Below are 18,714 nucleotides of genomic sequence, written 5' to 3'. Positions count from 1 at the left end.
GGTAACTATCATATTGACAACACACCCCTTAGAGATGACCCAGTAGTCAGGGGCTTAGAGATACACACAGATGGTAATCTAGCCTTTGACCATCATGTGTCTACAGTAGTGAGGAAATCATTGTATGTTGCGCAACTTATAAATAAAGATATGACATCTAACTCCAAGGAGGTCATTGTTCCACTGTATTCCACAGAGGTTCTTCACTAAAAGAATACAGGCATAAATAAAATGTGATATGCAGACCACCTCAAGGGCCTATCCCTGTATTCTGTCTCCTGCAGTCATTTGAGGGGAGATCTAGACCCGGCTTACAAAGCATTGTCAGACTCCACTCTAATGGACTTCCTGCATATCCACAAAAACAAACAGCACTGGAATTACCCCTTCTAAAGACTTAAACTTTGACTGTGATATAAATAAGACCTGCTGGAGAGACAACTATGTATTACAGAGATTATCCTTTCTATGGAACAGGCTTCCCATCCATGTGAAGCAGAGTTCCTCCCAAATGATGGGGAACAGGAAATTCGTCCCTGGTTTGGCACCTATGTCTCTAATGGACACATGCACCCTATAAATGGTTCTTCTCCAAGGTCCCTGCTTACACTTATCAAGGGTATCAGAACTTCTCAGAGATTTGGGATGCATGGCTAGGCTTAAAAAGGCCCTTGTGGTTGTTAGCCTAGTAAACACATATAAACCTATAAGAAGAGAAAGGCTGGAGACAGAAAAGAGTGGGGGAAAGTAAAAAGAGAGGGGGTGGAACAATGGGGAAGTTTGCAGCTATTTCCTAGCTAGGTACATGAGATATGGGCAGCACTACAGGAGTTTAGGAACATGTTTACTTGTAAGTCACTGTACAGCCACCTAATGAAGCAATCTGTAGACATAGGGCCTCAGTGGCACATCAAACAAGTCCCTTATAGTGTGCCTGAAGTGAGATAGGCAGAAAAAGAAACTACAGTGTGTTGTAGCTGAGGATAATCCAATTGTAGCTGAGGATAATACAGTTTACTTCTGTCTTAAAATGTCTTATAACAAAATATAATAGCTATTTATTTTATTTTAATATGCAGTTATAGCATGCATTCCTGATAATTAACCTGAAATAGTCTTAAATCCAAGAAGGTAGCATGAAGCGAAGGCTGGGATGATAGATGGGGGATCAACTTGGAGGGCACCAAAATTATCCAAATTGGGGCTCACAGCTGTTATGGCCTACCCTGAGAAGCAATATCTTGGTAATTCAGTCAAACATGGTAGAAGGCTAAACTCATTGTTGGTGTGGATAAATCAACCAATGAGTGATCTGGGCAAAACCACTGGACATAAAAAATAAGGGATGGAGGCCTGAGTACAAAGAAAAGGGAAACTGTGAACCTTGGCTGCTAACTGACAGGAGTGCACTCTTTTTTAGATGTGTGATGTGGTTGTTAAAATAAAGATAATCATATTTAGGTATCAGAACTTAGTCAAAAATATGGAAAAGTGGATGCTGAACTGCAGACAAAAGTGTAGCATCAGCAAACTTGAAAAGGTTAACACCTTATTGAAAAAGTCATTTGCAGAATGTCAACAAACATCATCTAGGCTGTATATCAAAAAGACACAGATAGGGTAATAATGTCCCAGAAGGCAGGCAGTGAATGGGAATGAAAGAACAATATAGTGGAGATTTTCTATGAAATTATAAGAAGAAACTAAAGGGCTTGAATATGCATATGCTGGGGTAAACTAAAATATAGAGACAGGACACTCTGAAGCTACTCAGTGGTAGCAAAATATTCAGACATTATTTCAGACAGAAAACATACAAAAACAAATCTTCTGAACATATTTCAGACAGAAGGCATCCCAAAACAAACTGCTATTTTTGTAATATTTAGAGATGTTACTGTACTTTACCCTCCATGCATTTTGGACAACTTATTACCATTTAGTTCCTGGTTTACCACACATGATAGTACCCACCACTGCAGAGTTGAAATGTGATTTATCTTTGGAAGAGAGATTGTACTCTGCACTTAATGGCTTAGGGAGGTAGAAGGCCCAGGAACCATCACATGCTACTGGTAATGGTTTGGGAAACCCTGATTATGTTCCCCAAGCACAGCTGTGTGCAGTGATGTCAAATGGGAATAATAGAATGTCACTTCCCCTGTTTGCTAGATATTTTCACCAGTAGGCACACTATTAAAGTGACCTACCTACAAGCTGTACTCCATCCCCTCTCAGTCATTGGCAGAAAACACCACTTCAGCATCAGGTGACTACATCCTTCCATTGGGAAGCAATGATTGGCTCTCAGCTGTTCAGCCTTACATCTCAAGTCACCTTTAGTCTGCTTGTCAGAATCCTGTCATTGGTGACATCGATGTGTAGAACTTCTATCTATTGCACAGGGCTGACCAGAATGACGTTTTTAGCTGGCCAGTGGTAGACACATGAGACATAAGACATGAGCTCCTTTCTGAATGAGGATAAGAAACATGGAACAATTGACTAGAAGAGGTGGTTGGTGGGCTGTAAAATGGTGACATAAATCAAAACATGCAGAATAAAAACAGCGGTTAATGGGGTAAGTAAAACAGGAAACCTTGCATGAATTTCTTTATTTTAGATAGTAAGGTACTTGGGTAAACATAAAATAGGAGTTAGTAAGGAAAGTGGCGGCAGACAGCTCATGGTTAGGTTGCAATATTAGTTATATTGTAACTTCCATTGCAGCACTTTCTTCTTTCAGTGAATTATATTTTAACATGGCAAAAGAGTTCCAGTTTCCTTTCACAGATCCAGGGCCTCTGTTTTGTACATGGAGCATCATTCATTATTATCTTATTCGGATAATGCAGTTCAGCTGAACAACAGTCCTCTCCATCGGGATATTTTTCATGCCAATAAAAGCCGGCATCATCAGGCTGGTCAAGGCCCCAAAACCTAAACAAATTTTAAAATAAAAGAAATTAGTATATTTCCAAAAGGAAACCAGTATCAGTTTATTGTTACTCACACATCTTTTTGCTTCTGTTTAAATTTCATTCTGTATGAAGATTTGCTGTTTTGTTTTAAAATAATTTGTACATAACAGCATCTACAAATCTAATTTTTATATATACAATGATACCCACATGGCTGTTCTGAGACTTATATAATGAACTGAGGAATATGCAGAAAAGTCTTTTAATTTAAATAACTAAAAGTGTTTTTTAGTCATGCATTAATGCATATTTATGAATATTGATAGGTTAAATGTTAAGCTTTATAAATTATTGCAGCTGAATGTGCTTCTACTTAAAATAAGATCTTCATTTTAATCTAGGTTATTAAACTCTGCTATACAATATGTATGTTGGATTTAACTACAGTGCAGATATAAATATGCTGTTTTTGTTTATGTCCTGCATACTAACTTCTTATAAGTGAAAATATTCTAAACTGCATGTTCTGTTTGGCAGCTATGGCTAAATGGACTATTGTTAGATGTTAATGGTTAGATCATAATGTGGTGTCCAGGTCAGGTTAACCTACCATATAAGGTTCACCTGGAAAGGTGAAGGATGGGTAGGGGCCAAAAATGTATAAAGTATGTCAATAGGTACAAATACTGGAACTTTCGGTTACATCCGTGATATGGAGAATAAAACAAAAGACATGATATTAATTGAAAGGTAATATAGTTATGAGAGGCAGACAACTGTGGAAGGAGGGAGAGAAAGAGCATACAAAAGAGAAAATTAAACAGTGCCAGTAAGAAATGTGTGTTTCATAATCCCTAAAACAAAACAAAAAAGTGCTAATCAAGTTTTATTTGTTTAATCTGTTTTAGCAAAAATAAAGTATACTGAAACCTTATAATTTGTTAACAGACTAACAAGGGTGGTGAGGAGACAATAACAGTGAAAGAAAAGAGAAAGACAAATAACAAGTGGGCTCAATCCAAGCTGTGAATACTGCATTTATCTATAAGCAGCTCTGTATATTGGATCATTGCACATAAAGGGCTACTAAAGTGTACCAAATCATTTTTGTAATAAAGCCATCACTCATTCTAACATGTGACTTAATTTGTACACAAATAATCATTTATACTCTAGTATTGCATAAGCCATGTCAGATAATAATTTGCATCTTACAATTCATTCAAATATATCCCAAAGTTCTGAAGGTAACATATTACGCCTCAATATAAACATAGGAAGACTAAGCTGTATTTGAACTTGGAATAACTAAGCTCAATTATTGTTCACTTTCTTACAAATCAGAACAAAAAGTAATCCAACTGATATACCTAGTTCTTGAGACAACAGCTATGCTGCATCTCTATGCTTGTTTGTAAGATGTGATATAGAGTTTACTTTATGAAAAGTAATATTAGAAATGTTCTCATGTTTAGAAAATTTAAATTCTTTTTCCAAGCAATCATTAATAGGGGATATTTCACTAATGAACAATAAAGGCACAATAAAAAACAGAAAACATTAATTGGTGAACACATTTCACCCAAATGTTTTCACATATGCAGATTAAAATAGGAATATTTGTGGGTACACACATGCACAACTTTTGGGGAGAAAACCTTCACCTTACTCTTGAACATCTCTATGATCACACAGCAGTGGGGAAAGAAGAAATTCCCCTCAAACAGCATATTGTGGTCTTGCATAAACAGAAATCCCACAGTGCTTAGCTGTTCTCAATGTGATCTATGTTCAAATGTTATTATGACTGTATGTGTTTGCACACTTAAATTAATTCAACATTCATCATATGAGGTCTCAGGGCATGACTGCCTAATACATATAAGCATTACACATTCCTTTTCTGGCACTAGAAAGACCATTCATCTTCCATATGGCAACGGTTATGGGACTGAGTCTGACGTTACTAATTCTTTCATCAATGGACTAGTCTGTGTCATTAGAATAGTAAGAGTATACAGATACTGAGCCCTACCATATTCAATATTCTGTGAATGTACAGCAATGGCTTAATTACAAATGTTTTAATCATATTGGAAGATTATCGGATTGCTGTTTTTGCAAGATGTACATTACTAAATATATCAAGCAACTGGAAAGACCCCGGAGGTTCTTAACCAAAAAGATCAAGACCTTAAAAAGACAGAAGTACAAAGAGTCAGGAGATTATATATATATGGTTAGTATCATATAGACTCCTTAGGGGTGAGCTGTGCCTTGCTTATTAATCTGTAAAAGATCCAGTAGTCCAAAAACTTTCATATCTTTAAAAATAAAACAGTCCTATTAATGCTAGGGCCAGAGATCTTAATTTTCTCTATCAAATTAATAAAAGTAAGTAGAAGGATAGATTTTTCAGACAGTGCCTACTGCTTGTCTGGTGCAAGCTGCCACTACAAATTAAACAGTATGAAACACAGTCTGCATTTAAAAAGGAGATGGACAATTGGATGGGTAGTCACAAATTCACCCCTGGTGTGACTGGCCTATCCCTTCTTGAAAAGACAGGTAAGGTGGATATTGGCAAGGAAAAACTGACCTTGTGGCTCATTTGCCTTGTACCTCTTATGATATAATAATATACTATGCAGAGAACCTTGACACAAAGAATCCAAGGTGATAGGATACAGTATAGTGGCTTGTTCAAGTGAAGAGCATTCATAATTATTATATAACTTTTGGTTTCCACCCAGGAAAACTCCTATCACTAATGTCATGAACTAGGGATCCTGGGCATTCTTTATGCCACGAATGACCCAAGTGGAAAAAGTAATGTTTATTTATTTACTCGCTTAATTACTTGAATGACAAACTAAAAAAAAAAAAAAACATTTCTAATTGAGTCCTGGGGAGAAAAAAAACTCTACAATTATTAAAAAATATGAACAGTATTCATGACTTTACAAGAAAGAAATACAACAGAAAAGGGAATAAAATGTCATACGCTAAGCTACATATCTACAGCTGTGATATAAACTAACCTTAATAGGAAAACAAATCATTATAGACATATAGTTATGAAAACTTGAGATTAAATTTCTGTTTTAATCAGCAAATCATTTGTGACAATCCTAGATAACAGAGTACCTCGATAAACACTGAAAAAATGAAGCTAAATGTACAGTATAAGTGCAAGTAGCTAGTCAGATCCTGGTCTGGTAAGACAATGTTTTACACTGACATTGGTATACAAGCTAAAAGTAATAATGATGAACAGGTATGCAAAACATTTGAATTTAGTGAATACAACAAGGCTTATGTGTTGATACCTGATCACCATGATGATCAGAGTGATCAGTGGTAGACTGAATGCATCTATGTAAATCTAAAGATTTTCTTTTCCCCACAATGCACCGAGTAGCACTCAGGAGCTGCTCATTGACTGTGACCCTGAAAATAAGAAATGCTGCTGTACTATACATGTGTGTGTGCAACTAGTATGGAAAACAAATGCAGTAAACTAATAGGTTTATAGGTAAGTACTAGGCTAGTTACCTTTCAGGACCATTTTAAGCTTAGCAAATTTCCCTTTTTTTTTGTTCAAATTAACCTACCCCATTTGGTTAGAGACAGACCTTACCCATCCCATTGCTGATAATTATATATTACACCTAATGAGAATAACTGGGATCTTACCATAGATAATTTGAAGGGATCCATGCATGGGGTTAAGCATTTAGGAGATGCAGGGGAGCAGTCCTGGGATACATTTTCTGTTTCTTACTCATAGATTTAAGTTGTGCTTGAACATGGACTGGGATGAACTTTGTTTTTTGTGGATGGGGAGTCTGTTACAGAGCAGATGGATCCTTTGTGAGCTATACCTGTCCCTCCAAACTATTCTGTTGATGTTGCAGAAGAGGTTCTGTTCCCAAGGCTGAGTATTTGTGATGACATTTGACTTTTTGATGTGCAGTAAATCAGTACTGGGTGAGAGGATGCCTTGTATGCCACAGATCACCTCTTAGCAGTCTGTAGTGTAATAAACACTATTTCTGGTCTCCCAAGTGTATGGTGTCTTAAACATAACATAGAGCATGACATAGTGCCCCACAAAGGGGTACTTTTAAGTACAAGTTGAAACAAAATGCCACCAATGCCACAATAAAAGCAACTGTTAGTAGCAGCCTGCATTTAATTGCTGGAACCTGTGTTCTGAGAGACTGCCTTCCAATCTATCTGCAAATATACAGAGTTGAGTATATTTTTTTGGTTTTAGAGTTTGATAATTGTTGCTTAGATCTCTGTTGAAACTGTTGTCTCCCTGTTCTGAGAGACTGCTTTCCAATCTATCTGCAAATATGCAGAGCTGAGTATATATTTTTGGTTTTAGAGTTTGTACTGTTAGTTGTTGCTTAGATCTCTGTTAAACTGTTTTGTCCCACCCACCCTTCTTATTTTTGGCTAGTAGTTTAAATTTGGTGACTTTTGCAGTTGCCTGCCCCACTGTAGATTTGATCTGGGACACTTCCCCCAGTCCCGTCTCTTTACCACATTTCACCTAATAAACGCTTTCTGCATTTGCTTTTAGTCCTTTTTAATGTAATTGCATTTTTTAAACTGTGTTTGGTCTAATATTGCTACATACTCAAGTGTGCTAGCTTGCACTGCATGTGAATTGTTTTTACTACTGTTTTTGCTACTTTTCTGTAAAAAAAAAAAAAAACTGTAAGCCTGTTTCCTACCTTTCCTGCAACTAGTGTCCCAGATACAGATTTGCTGTATCCAGGACTGTATGTAAGCTTCTGAGCCCCCCAAGCCTTTCTGTGTTGGAGGGAAGCCTTCTAGCTTATCAGTGGGAGTGGTAAGCACTAGGTAACCTGTCTACCACATAAGGAGTGGTTCTGGCCCATAAATTGTAGTTATTGGCCGTTTGATCAATCTCTTCCATCTCTCTTAACTTTCTGATTTGAAAGCCTGCATTTGCACTTGTTTCTGTCCTGTAACTCATTTAGTGCAGATACAGATTCTTAGTTTTAGCACTTAAATTTGCTTATTCGTGCTCAGCACTTGTTCAGAACTTGTAAGCACTAAATAAGCTACTAATTACTATAGCACTCAACCTTCCTCATTACCTAGAAGAAAACAGTTTCTGTGCTTACTTTTCTCACTTGCTTAGAGAAAAACAGCTCTTATACTCCCTTTCCTCAATTATCTAGAGGAAAATAGTTTTTTTATTCAGGTATGTGCAAGGGTCAGCTCCCAGTGTTCTCTCCTGTCTATCTGATGAATCTGGGCATCTTGAGGCAATGTAGAAATTGCCTCATGTACACAGACAACCCTCTCCTCCTACCATCCAATACTACAACCTGTGAGAGATGCACTTATCTAGCCAAACTGGAGGTAAAGCTCTCTCCAACCAAGACTGATCTTGACAGTCATGAGGAGAAGGTAAACATTTGCACCACACCCCACTCATCACAGTCTCACTAAATCTACACCACCAAAATCCACACATAGTAACACAAAAACATTCGCAGAGGCTCTCAATAATAATCTGTCTAAGCAACAGACCTCTAAAGCAGAAACGCAAGCAACCTCCATCCCCCAACACAACCCAAATGACACATAGCCCACAGACTCAGTGTGCCACTCAACCACAGCCAGTAAGGCAAAAGAACATACCCAACACACTAGTCATAGGTGACTCTGTAGTCAGACACACTGATGTCCCACTCACCAGGCTAAACAAGGAGAAGGTTACTGTCAGCTGCCTGTCGGGTGCCAGGATCCGCCACATAACCCATGCACTCAGGTCACTCCACAACAAGGACAGATATGACTCTGTCATTGTCCATGTTGGTGAGAAAGACCTGAGAAGTACCTCCCTGGACTACATGAAAATAGACGTGGAAGAGCTCTCTGATCTTGTAGCCCAGGCAGATATGACCCCAGTCTGAGTAGCATTCTGCCATCGCCCAGAATGATACCGCAGTATAAGGACAAAATGATTGACTTCAACAATTGGCTAAGCTTCTGGTGTCATTCTAAGGGGATCCAGTATCTGTCTGCTTGGGATGACATGGTTGACAGACCACGATGCTTTGCCATAGATGGCCTGCACCTGTCACCGCTAGGATTCCGGATGCTGGCTAAGGCTCTTGCTGCCCCTATAGTGCCTTTTTTTAGGCAAGGTTCAAATAACAAATTCACCACAGTAACAGGAGCAGGCAAGCAAAAACTGAGGGTAATGCTACTAAATGCTAGAAGTCTAAATCTCAAAATGCACTTACTCGAGGCACTCCTTAAAATGGAAAACATCAATATCTGTGCAGTGACTGAGACCTGGTTCAAGGTTCCAGAGAGCATCCCTGCACTACCAGGCTATAACTCATACCACACATTTCGGCCATATAACCTGGACCGAAACACCAAAGGTGGAGGTGTGTCCATATTCATTAAGGATAACCACACCTCCAGGCTAGTTGCTCAGCATAATGCATCTGCGGTTATCCAAGTGCAACTAACTTTTGGCAAAGCTACAATCCAAATTGTAGCTTGCTACAGATCCCCCACCTTGCCCCAGGATTCCCACTCCTCTTTTCTTGATGTACTGGAAAATATTAGGGTTCAGCCAAACACCCTAATAATGGACAACTTCAACTACCCCACCATTAACTGGGAAAACTACTCGTGTACCAACTCCTTAGCTCAATGCTTTCTGGAATTCATAAACTCAAATGCCCTAGATCAACTTATCCACACCCCCACCAGGGGCAACAATATCCTAGACCTAGTCATTACCAACATGAGTGAATGGTGTTTCACACCTGAAGTCAACTCTTCGTTGGTCCGATCTGACCATAAGCAAATTACCCTTGATATCCACATCCCACACCCACCCCCCCATTAAGGAATCCATGGTAAAAAAATGTCTCCAAAGCCAACTTCATGCTTCTTAAGAAAGAAGTGGTGAACTTCCTGACACCCATGCAGATGGAAAATACAGTTACTACTGCTGAATCCTACACAAATGCACTCTATAAGCACTTACATGAGTGCATGGATCGTGCTATCCCAAACAGAACCAAGATGCTATCCTCCAAAAAAAAGGAAGCCAATCTGGTGGTCCCCCTGCCATAAACAAATTGTAAAACAGAAGGAATAAACTGTTGCAAAAGAGAGTAAAATCCCATGAGTGGAGGAGCTCCCTGGTCAGCCTCAGTAAGAAGCTGAGATCCCTTATAAGATGCTCTAAAGCTAGCTACGAAAACAAAATCACCACTAATTCTAAGGACAACCACAAAGCATTCTATAGCTATGTCAAGAATCTTGATGGCAACATCCAGATCTGCTCTGAGTTACAGCACAACGGCATGAAAATTACAGAAACAACTGATATTGCCAACATCCTGGCAGATAGGTTCAATGCTAACTTTACCCCCCCTCACCTCCTAAAGGGCTCATATCTATACAGAAAGAATGCATAGTCCCTGTAATCACAACTACGCAGGTAAAAGCTGCACTCTATAAAGCCAAAAACACAGCATCCATGGGACCGGACAACATCCCAGGCTGCGTTTTACACGAACTTCAGAATGAACTGGCTCCCCACTTAACCACCATGTTCAATAATAGCCTCACATCAGGCTTTGTGCCCACTGAATGGCGCACAGCAACAGTTATCCCACTCCACAAAGGGGGAGCCACCACTGATCTCGGGAACTATCGACCTATTAGCCTGACGAGCCTGGCCTGCAAGGCCATGGAGTATATCATCATGGAATTCATAAACAAAGACAATGGTAGCCTCCAAACTCTGGATCCCACCCACTCTTGAACCTGATCGACTTCTTTGAGGCAGTCACCAAAGCTGTAGATGAGGGTAAGGTGGTTCACACAGCCTATCTTGACCTCGCCAAGGCTTTCGACACCATCCCCCATTCTGGAATTATAGCTAAACTCACTAAACTAGGTATAAATCCATACGTCACAAGATGGGTTGCCAACTGGCTCATGGACAGAACCCTCACTCAGGAAGTTTCAGACTCCAAATCGGACCTCAAAGCAGTGACAAGTGGATTACCACAGGGTTCCATCCTGGGACCTCTCCTGTTTGGTATCTACTTCTCTGAAGTACAGGCTAACACAGAAGGCCTCTGGCTAATGAATTTCGCAGATGACTGCAAACTAGGAGCCATAGTCAAGTCCCCAAATGATGTGGACATCCTACAGAAGGGCCTTGCTGAGACAGATGCCTGGTGTCAGAGCCATGGCCTCAAGCTCAATGCCAAAAAGTGCAGTGTCATCCCCTTTGGTAAAAACTCTGTACCCATGATCTACCACATAGGCAGCAATCTACTTAACACTGAATGTGTGATAAGAGACCTTGGGACTCAGGTGGACAGTAGTCTCTCCTTTGATAGTCACATCGCCGCAGTAGTCAGGAAGTCCTTCTACGTGGCACACCTCATCATAAAAGGGTTCTCATCCAGGAAAAAATAGGTCATTGTTCCCCTCTACTCAACACTCATTAGACCCATTATAGAGCACAACACCCCTTTTGGAATGTACCCCACAAGACATCTGCAGCAGCTGCAAAGGCCACAGAAGTACCTCACAAAGAGGATTACTGGCCTCAAACAAATGCCCTACACTGACCATCTCAAAAAACTCCAGCCTTACTCCATAGCATATCACGTACTCTGAGGTGATCTCTGCCTAACATATAAAGCTATGTCAAACCCAGAGCTGCTGGACATGATACACCTAAAGAAATCCCAATCCCTCCAAGCTACACACTTTAGGGACCTACAACCTGTCACCACAATAAACAGGACATGCTGGAGGGATAGATTCCTGTCCCAGAGACTTCCCATACTCTGGAACAGGCTACCCATCTATGTCAAACAAAGTTCTTCATTAGCACTCTTCAAGAAAAATCTTAATGAGTGGATGGGAAATAGGAAATGCACCCCGGGGATCACTTCTGTGTCTCTGCTCGACAGTGGCACAGGAAAATAACTTTTTTGGGTGGCGTAAGCCAGGGAACCTTGTTGGCTAGGCTTACGTAGGCCCTTGGGCTGATAGCCTAGTACCTACCTATGAACCTATGAACAACTGTGTAATAGTGTCACAAGAAACCCTGCCAAAGATTTTGCCAATATTTTTGCATGGTTTGACTCAAGTGAGTTGGTGGCCAGTGAAAAAGTTGGTGAAAAAGAGAACCATGATATTAAAAATGATAAAATCTAATTTTCCAAAACTGTTTGACTTCAAAGAATTATCATCATGGCCAATATGGAAGCCAAAGTTTGAAAATTAGACCATAGCAGCAAAGTTGGGCAAGGAAGTTCATGAATAGAATGCCAGATACAACATCCAGCATCTAAAGCAGTGATAGCAAAGCCAGATGGACACTTTCTGATTAAGAGAAATGCAATAGATGAAGGAGTAAGATTTAATCAATGTCCAGAAAGGGAGAGAGTATAAGCATTTGTACGACATTAATTTGAACTGGCTAAATACTGTGAATTTTGTAACACTAAAGATGAACAGATAAGAGAGAATTGTCATAGGAATACCACTTAACCTGCAGATATCAACAATTGGTACATAGGGGCTTGAAAAATAAATACATTAGCTCTAGCTCTGTGGCATAGAGAGAGAGATGGAGCCCTGACTGCAACCCAAATGAGTTCACGGTATTTAGTGGTTCAGTCACTCAGGGAGCAGAGATGGAGCCCTGACTGCAACCCAAATGAGCTGATGTCGATTAGTGGCTCAGTCACTCAAGGAGTCAGGTAAGGTGAGGTAGGACAGAGCAAGTTTGCTCTCTCACCCAGTTTCAGAGGGAGCAGCAGGACTTCTATTTGTAATTTGGCACTCCCCAGTGATGGACCATGCCATGATGACAAAACAGATTGACATAAAGAATTCACCATTAGATGGTAAGACTGGAGCTGACTGACATTATATGTGGTGCTGTCTGTGATGTTAGGATTTCTGCCCAGTTAGACCACTCCCAAAAATCCCAGTGTACATTACAGCATATGTGATGCTGCCAGAGGCTCCACTCTGCTTTTCTACATCTGCTTTCCAACCTGCTTATAGTTGAGGCACGCTCAGCCCTCAGGGCTTAGTACTAGGATCACTAAAGGTACGGGAAGAGTGTGTGTGTGTGTGTGGGGGGGGGGGGGGCAAGAAAAAAGTACATCCGGGCAAAAATCTTAGTACCTAATTAGCATAAGATTATTTCCCATTTCTAGTAGCGTTGTGAGATATGACTCAAAACCACAAGTGTGAAAAACCTGAGTGTGGCAAAAATGACATAAAAATATAAGCATGCTATGAAAGACAGAGTATAAAATCTGTGGACTTTAATAAACGATATTACAGAAAATCAAAGTATTCAATTTAATTTTTGCTTCTGAAAAAGACAGTAGTAATATGTGGGTCCTATTTCTTTAATTACTGGTGCCAACAGTCTATTGGACATGTGGTCTGGTTTTCTGTGTACTAAACAGCTTCAAAACTATATGCAGTTGGGGGATCTGTAAAAACGGTGAGATGAGGTAAACCAATCCTGTAAAGAGGAACAAACCTCCAAAATAGATATAGTAATTTGCAAAACTGTGTAAAGTGGTAAATAAAGCCTGAAAATATGTATGTATCTCCAAATTAGGTACAGTTCAGAAGTGCAGTCATTTGCACTACATACTGCAAAGTTTCACAAACATCAGAGGCAAATTTAGTATTAGACAAGGGTATACAAATTGTACATTGGTCTGAACAGATTAGAAAGCAAAGTGTAAATATGAAAGTGGAGAGAAATGTAGGTAAAATTAAGAAAAAAAAAACAGCAAAAAAAAAAAAACATACAGAGTAGAAAGCACTGGGCTGGACAGTATATTTCTTCAAGTGAAAAATAAAAATAATGAATGCAAGTGGGCAAAAGTATACAAATGCAACTGCACGCACAGTGAGTCAGAGATGTGTTTAGTGGAACGCAGACGGTGTCAGAATTGTAACAGAATGGGACATCATGCTGTTGCAAGTAATACTGAAGTGGTCAAAGAATTAGCAACAGAGGTTTGTGGTGAGGAAAATGCAAGGGAAACTTTATTTCTGGGGGCTCTGTAAATAAGCAGTTAGACTTTGATGAAGAATAGTATGTCAGACTTCCAATCTACTGTACTGCAGTGAGATTTAAGACTGATGCTACTGCAGACATAACTGCAATGTCAGGAGGTACATATAGATGCATCTTGAAATGTCACAGCTGGTCAAAGCAGAAATGGAAGTATGCAGTCCAGCAAGGAAGCTCAAATGTATGAAAAAGTACCTAGCCATAACTGAATGGAAACGCAGATATGAGTTTTGAATCTATCAGGGTTGGCTCTTGGTATCGGACTGCAGGACACCTCAGTTTTATCATAAAAGTTTAAAGAGTGTTTCTACACACGAGTAGCAGTTTGAACTGCAAACTAGTGTGAAAAGTTGAAGATGAGAGGTTTTGCAGAGCTCGGAGCTGGGGGCATGCATGCTCAAGTTCCACTTTAAAAAAAGAAATAAAATCTATTTTTCTAGTTGCCAGACTGTTTTTAAAACAGTCCGAATTGGGAAGACTGCAAGCATCAATGAATATGCCTAGAAATCATTCAGTTTTAGCCACAGTAAATTAGATCTCGATTGGACTGTTGTCAGCAGCCATGTCACGCTATCTGAGGAAGTGATATGGCTGCTGATTAGTCCTGTTGCTCTCTCATCCTCTTTCCACGCTTTAACACAGTTAATTTGCAAGGGAGAGAGAGAGAGAGAGAGAGAGAGAGATGGGCAACCAAGAGAGAGCAGGAGAAAAAAATAAAAAACTTGGTGGATTATTGAACTTTATATATATTTGGAGGCTGTTGATAACTTTTTCTTTTTCTTTTTTTTTTTAATATAACATCCTGGCAGGGTTGACCAGACAGCAGGAAGGCAATGTGTTTTGGGGACTGTTGATGATTTCCTGGCATGATTAAAGGGCAGTTCTTTGTGCTTTCTCCTATTAACCTTGTGCACTTGGGCATTCTGAGGCAGTGTAGCAACTGCCTCATGTACACATGTACACTCTCCTCCCTCTCCTGTCACTCAAAACTTGTGAGAGATGCACTTATATCACCAAATTGGAAGCTATGCTCCAACCAAAACCAAGACCAGTCAGTCAGAGGAGAAGGTCAACACCTGCACCACACACCATGGAACACATAGCCCACATAGCCACACACTATCACACAAAACACACATCAAACACAAAAAACACACCCACCACTGTGGAGCTCTCAATAGAAATTTCAAATAAACAGCAGACCCACCCACCACAGAACACAGACAGAAACTCACCACACCACAACACAGCATAGGCACAATACCTTACCTCCACCCTGTGCCCCTCCCCCCTGCCCCCCCCTCTAAAGCAAACACCTTGCCCAATGCAAATAGTGAGAACACAGATGTCAGTGACAACTCAGAATAAACTACAGAAATAATCAGGAATCTAGAAGGTGCCAGACAGCTGTTCAGCACACACAGGACACATCACATACAGCAACACTCAGTCACTGTCAAACAAGTAATGAATGACCTTGAATGCATACCTGATTGGAATGACCTGATGACATGACCCAGACCATGACTATGAGAGACATGGGACAATGGGTTATGTGGCCAGGCAGGTGGCCCCAGGCAGGTAACTACTGTCACCCATACCCAGAAAAACTACAGAAACAAAACGAATGACAACAACAAACAAAACAAAAAAAAAATGTGTCATTATGGAGGGATCCAGTATCTATCTAAGGATGATGACATGACTGACAGACCTTGATGCTTTGCAGAGATGGCCTGCATCTGTCACCTCTGGCCAGCTCTTGCTGTCACTATAGTTTGTTTTTTTGCCTTTGTATAGTGCCTTACCCTTTTATTACCTTAATTATTACCTTAGAAATAATAAATGTCTGCAGCTAAAGCTCAATGCTGCTGTCTAACTCTCAAGATGCACAACACTCCAACTACTCCTCAAAGCAAATAAAAAACTATATACATAGTGCTGTGTGCTGTACTGTTGCTGAAAGCTAAGAGAAAGAACCTGAACTAAAGTATTAGAACCAGGCTATAACTCATTCCACTGGGGCTCCCCAAAGGTGGTGGTGGTGGAAGGTGGTGGTGTGGCCATATTCATATATATACACACCTACAACATAATTGATTGTCATAGCCTGCTATAGGTCCCCCCAACCATGTCCTGACTCCTCCACCACATTCCTACCCGGAATCTATATCAAGGGTCCCAACAACTGTTTTTCTGTTTTTAGACATCAACCCTATCCATCAACTGGGACTGGGAAAAAAGCACCAATATCTATATAATGTAGGAATTCAAATTCATCAAAATTCCAATGTGTCCTGGCACATCATCCCACCCCCCTTGAGGAAGCAACATCTTGGCATGGTTATTGCTAACAATGGGAGGACAACCGCTCAGCACCAAATCAATCAATCTCTAATCACCATGGTACACCAATACACTGTATGAGCATGTACATAAATGCATGGAACTATCCATACCCACAGAACCAAAGATGCTCTCCTCCAAAAAAGAAGCCACTGGTGGTCCCCTGCCATTAATAAACTCTACAACAAAAGGAAGAAACTGTTGCAGAAAAAGAAGTCCCAAGACTGGAAAAACTCCCTTATTAGCCTTAACAAAAGTTGAGATCCCTCCCTCATCCTCATCAAAGCCAGCTATGGCAGACACTGCTACAGTCATCTCTAAATGAGAGCAACTACACTGGGAAATTTATCTTCATTAGCCTGATGAGGTCTGATGTGTAAAGCTGTGGAGCACATCATCATGATCTAATTAACAAAGAAAGATAAAGGAAATCTCCAACCCCAGACCATGCATTTGCTGGCTTTGGGAGAAGGAGATCACATGCAAAAATCAAAAAAATGGTTGGTCAGTCACAGGGCTGTGGATGAAGGAAGAAGAAGGCTAACATACACCTACCTCAATCTGGCCAAGGCCCACAATACCATTCCTACCATTCCTCACTCAGTCCCCATTGCACAACTAACCAACTACCCAATGGTCACATCTGCAATTGGCTCATAGAACACACAGTCAGCAGCATGAGTCAGTCAGACTGCCAGACTGACGTCAGACTGCTCAAGACCAGTGATGAGGGGGTCCTCCTGGGTCCTCCCTGTTTTTCTGACTGCAAGCTGGGGGCCATTATTAACTCCTAGTAAATGCAGACATCCTACAGAAAGGCCTACTGAGACCAGACACTGGTGGATCCATGGCAGAGACCTCAACCCTCATACCCACAATCAACAGAACATGCTGAAGGGACAGGTTCCTCACCCAGAGACTACTCATCCTCTGAATGTGTCTTCTTTTAAACAAAACTAGGTGGGGGGGCGGTGCCCCCCACACCCCCCAATTATATATACTAACTCCAGGTTCGTACTACATTGGGGAAGGGGACAACTCCCTGTTATTTGCTTTAAAGTGTACTGAAGTACTAGCTGTCAGTCAAATGAGTTTTCAGTCAAATGAAGGTAACCTGTTTTGTGAGATGTTGATGGATTTCTTTTTTTTTATATAATATCCTGGCAGGAGTCAAACAGATACTATGTATGCGGTGTGCTCTGGGGGGACATTTGTCGATGACACTTTTTTTTTAACCTAATATCTTTTTGCAGTGTTAGTCAAGATACATTAGGATGGTTTGTCAATGTTTTATTGTTGAAACAAGCTCTACTCTTACATAAGTAATTTGTGTATGGGTGAAATGAAATAAGATCATGTGCTAGTTCTTGGTTATGTGATGTGAAACAAATACAGTAATGTAACCATGATCTTTTATTTGCATTATTTTAAACCTTGTATGCTCAAAGCAGATTCTCTGGGTAGGCAGTTGGGATGGGGGCAATGCCTGTGTGTGAATAGAATGACTGCAGTTCTGACTTGCTTGCAAGAGTAATGTGCATTTGAATGAGGTAAGTTCGACCACAAGCTCTGAACTCTGAGTATTGTTTATGTGAACAAAAAAATACTTACCTTGATGACAGTGTCGTATTTTGTTTTTTTTCAATCTCGCAAGATCAAATTAAATCAAATTAAATACTGTAGGTGAGATAGGCAATGGAGATTTGAGGCTATGAGAGAATGAAACTAATGGCCCTGCTGTTTACTGTTGTTGTAATTCCAGCTTTGCAAAACTGTAATACTTTTCTGTCTGTATTTTAAGATGAATATAAAATAATTAACAAGTTTATGAGTAATTAATGTATGTTATTTCATATCTGTTCATGTATATACTGAATGTTTGTTTAAAAATATTTCTAATATGTTGGCAGACTATTCAGCATGTGCAATAGTGACTGAGCACTTATTTTATGTAAATTGGTAAGTATGGTCAGGGTTGATCCCACTGTAACATAGCTTTGCTCCTTTGTAGCTGGCCACACAAATTTAGCTGTCTCCTGCAGCCCCCATTTGATATGATGTCACCAGATGCCACTGGAATCTATATGTTGTTTGGTGCATATGTAAATAATTTGATGAGTACAGTCAATACATGCAGACTGGGTTTGATTTCCATAACTGAAGAAATACGTGCTGATGTATTTGGTGATGTTGGACTCCTTAAATGTGAAACAGAAAATATTTGCTTGAAATCCAGCCATTCCTTAATTTCCTTGTAATCTCAATATACTACGAGTACAGTTCCCTATCCTGTCTAAG

The 18,714-nt window shown here is 40.0% G+C and overlaps 1 protein-coding gene across 1 annotated transcript in view; it reads right to left on the bottom strand.

Annotated features, from left to right (window-relative positions):
• Positions 1-225: 225 nt before the first annotated feature.
• LOC122797221 (C-type lectin domain family 4 member E-like) overlaps positions 226-18,714 on the bottom strand; it is a 589,212-nt gene continuing 570,723 nt past the window's right edge. Inside the window, exon 6 of the mRNA XM_044066058.1 lies at positions 226-2,940. Coding sequence (XP_043921993.1) covers positions 2,751-2,940 — 190 coding nt within the window. The 3' untranslated portion in view covers positions 226-2,750. The remainder of the gene's footprint in view (positions 2,941-18,714) is intronic.

The sequence above is a fragment of the Protopterus annectens genome, chromosome 3.part0 (genome assembly GCF_019279795.1).
Source record: "Protopterus annectens isolate FY-2018-M chromosome 3.part0, PAN1.0, whole genome shotgun sequence".
Lineage (NCBI taxonomy): Eukaryota > Metazoa > Chordata > Ceratodontiformes > Protopteridae > Protopterus > Protopterus annectens.
Note: the sequence above shows the minus strand (reverse complement) of the source record. Positions and strands in the feature narration are given on the sequence as shown.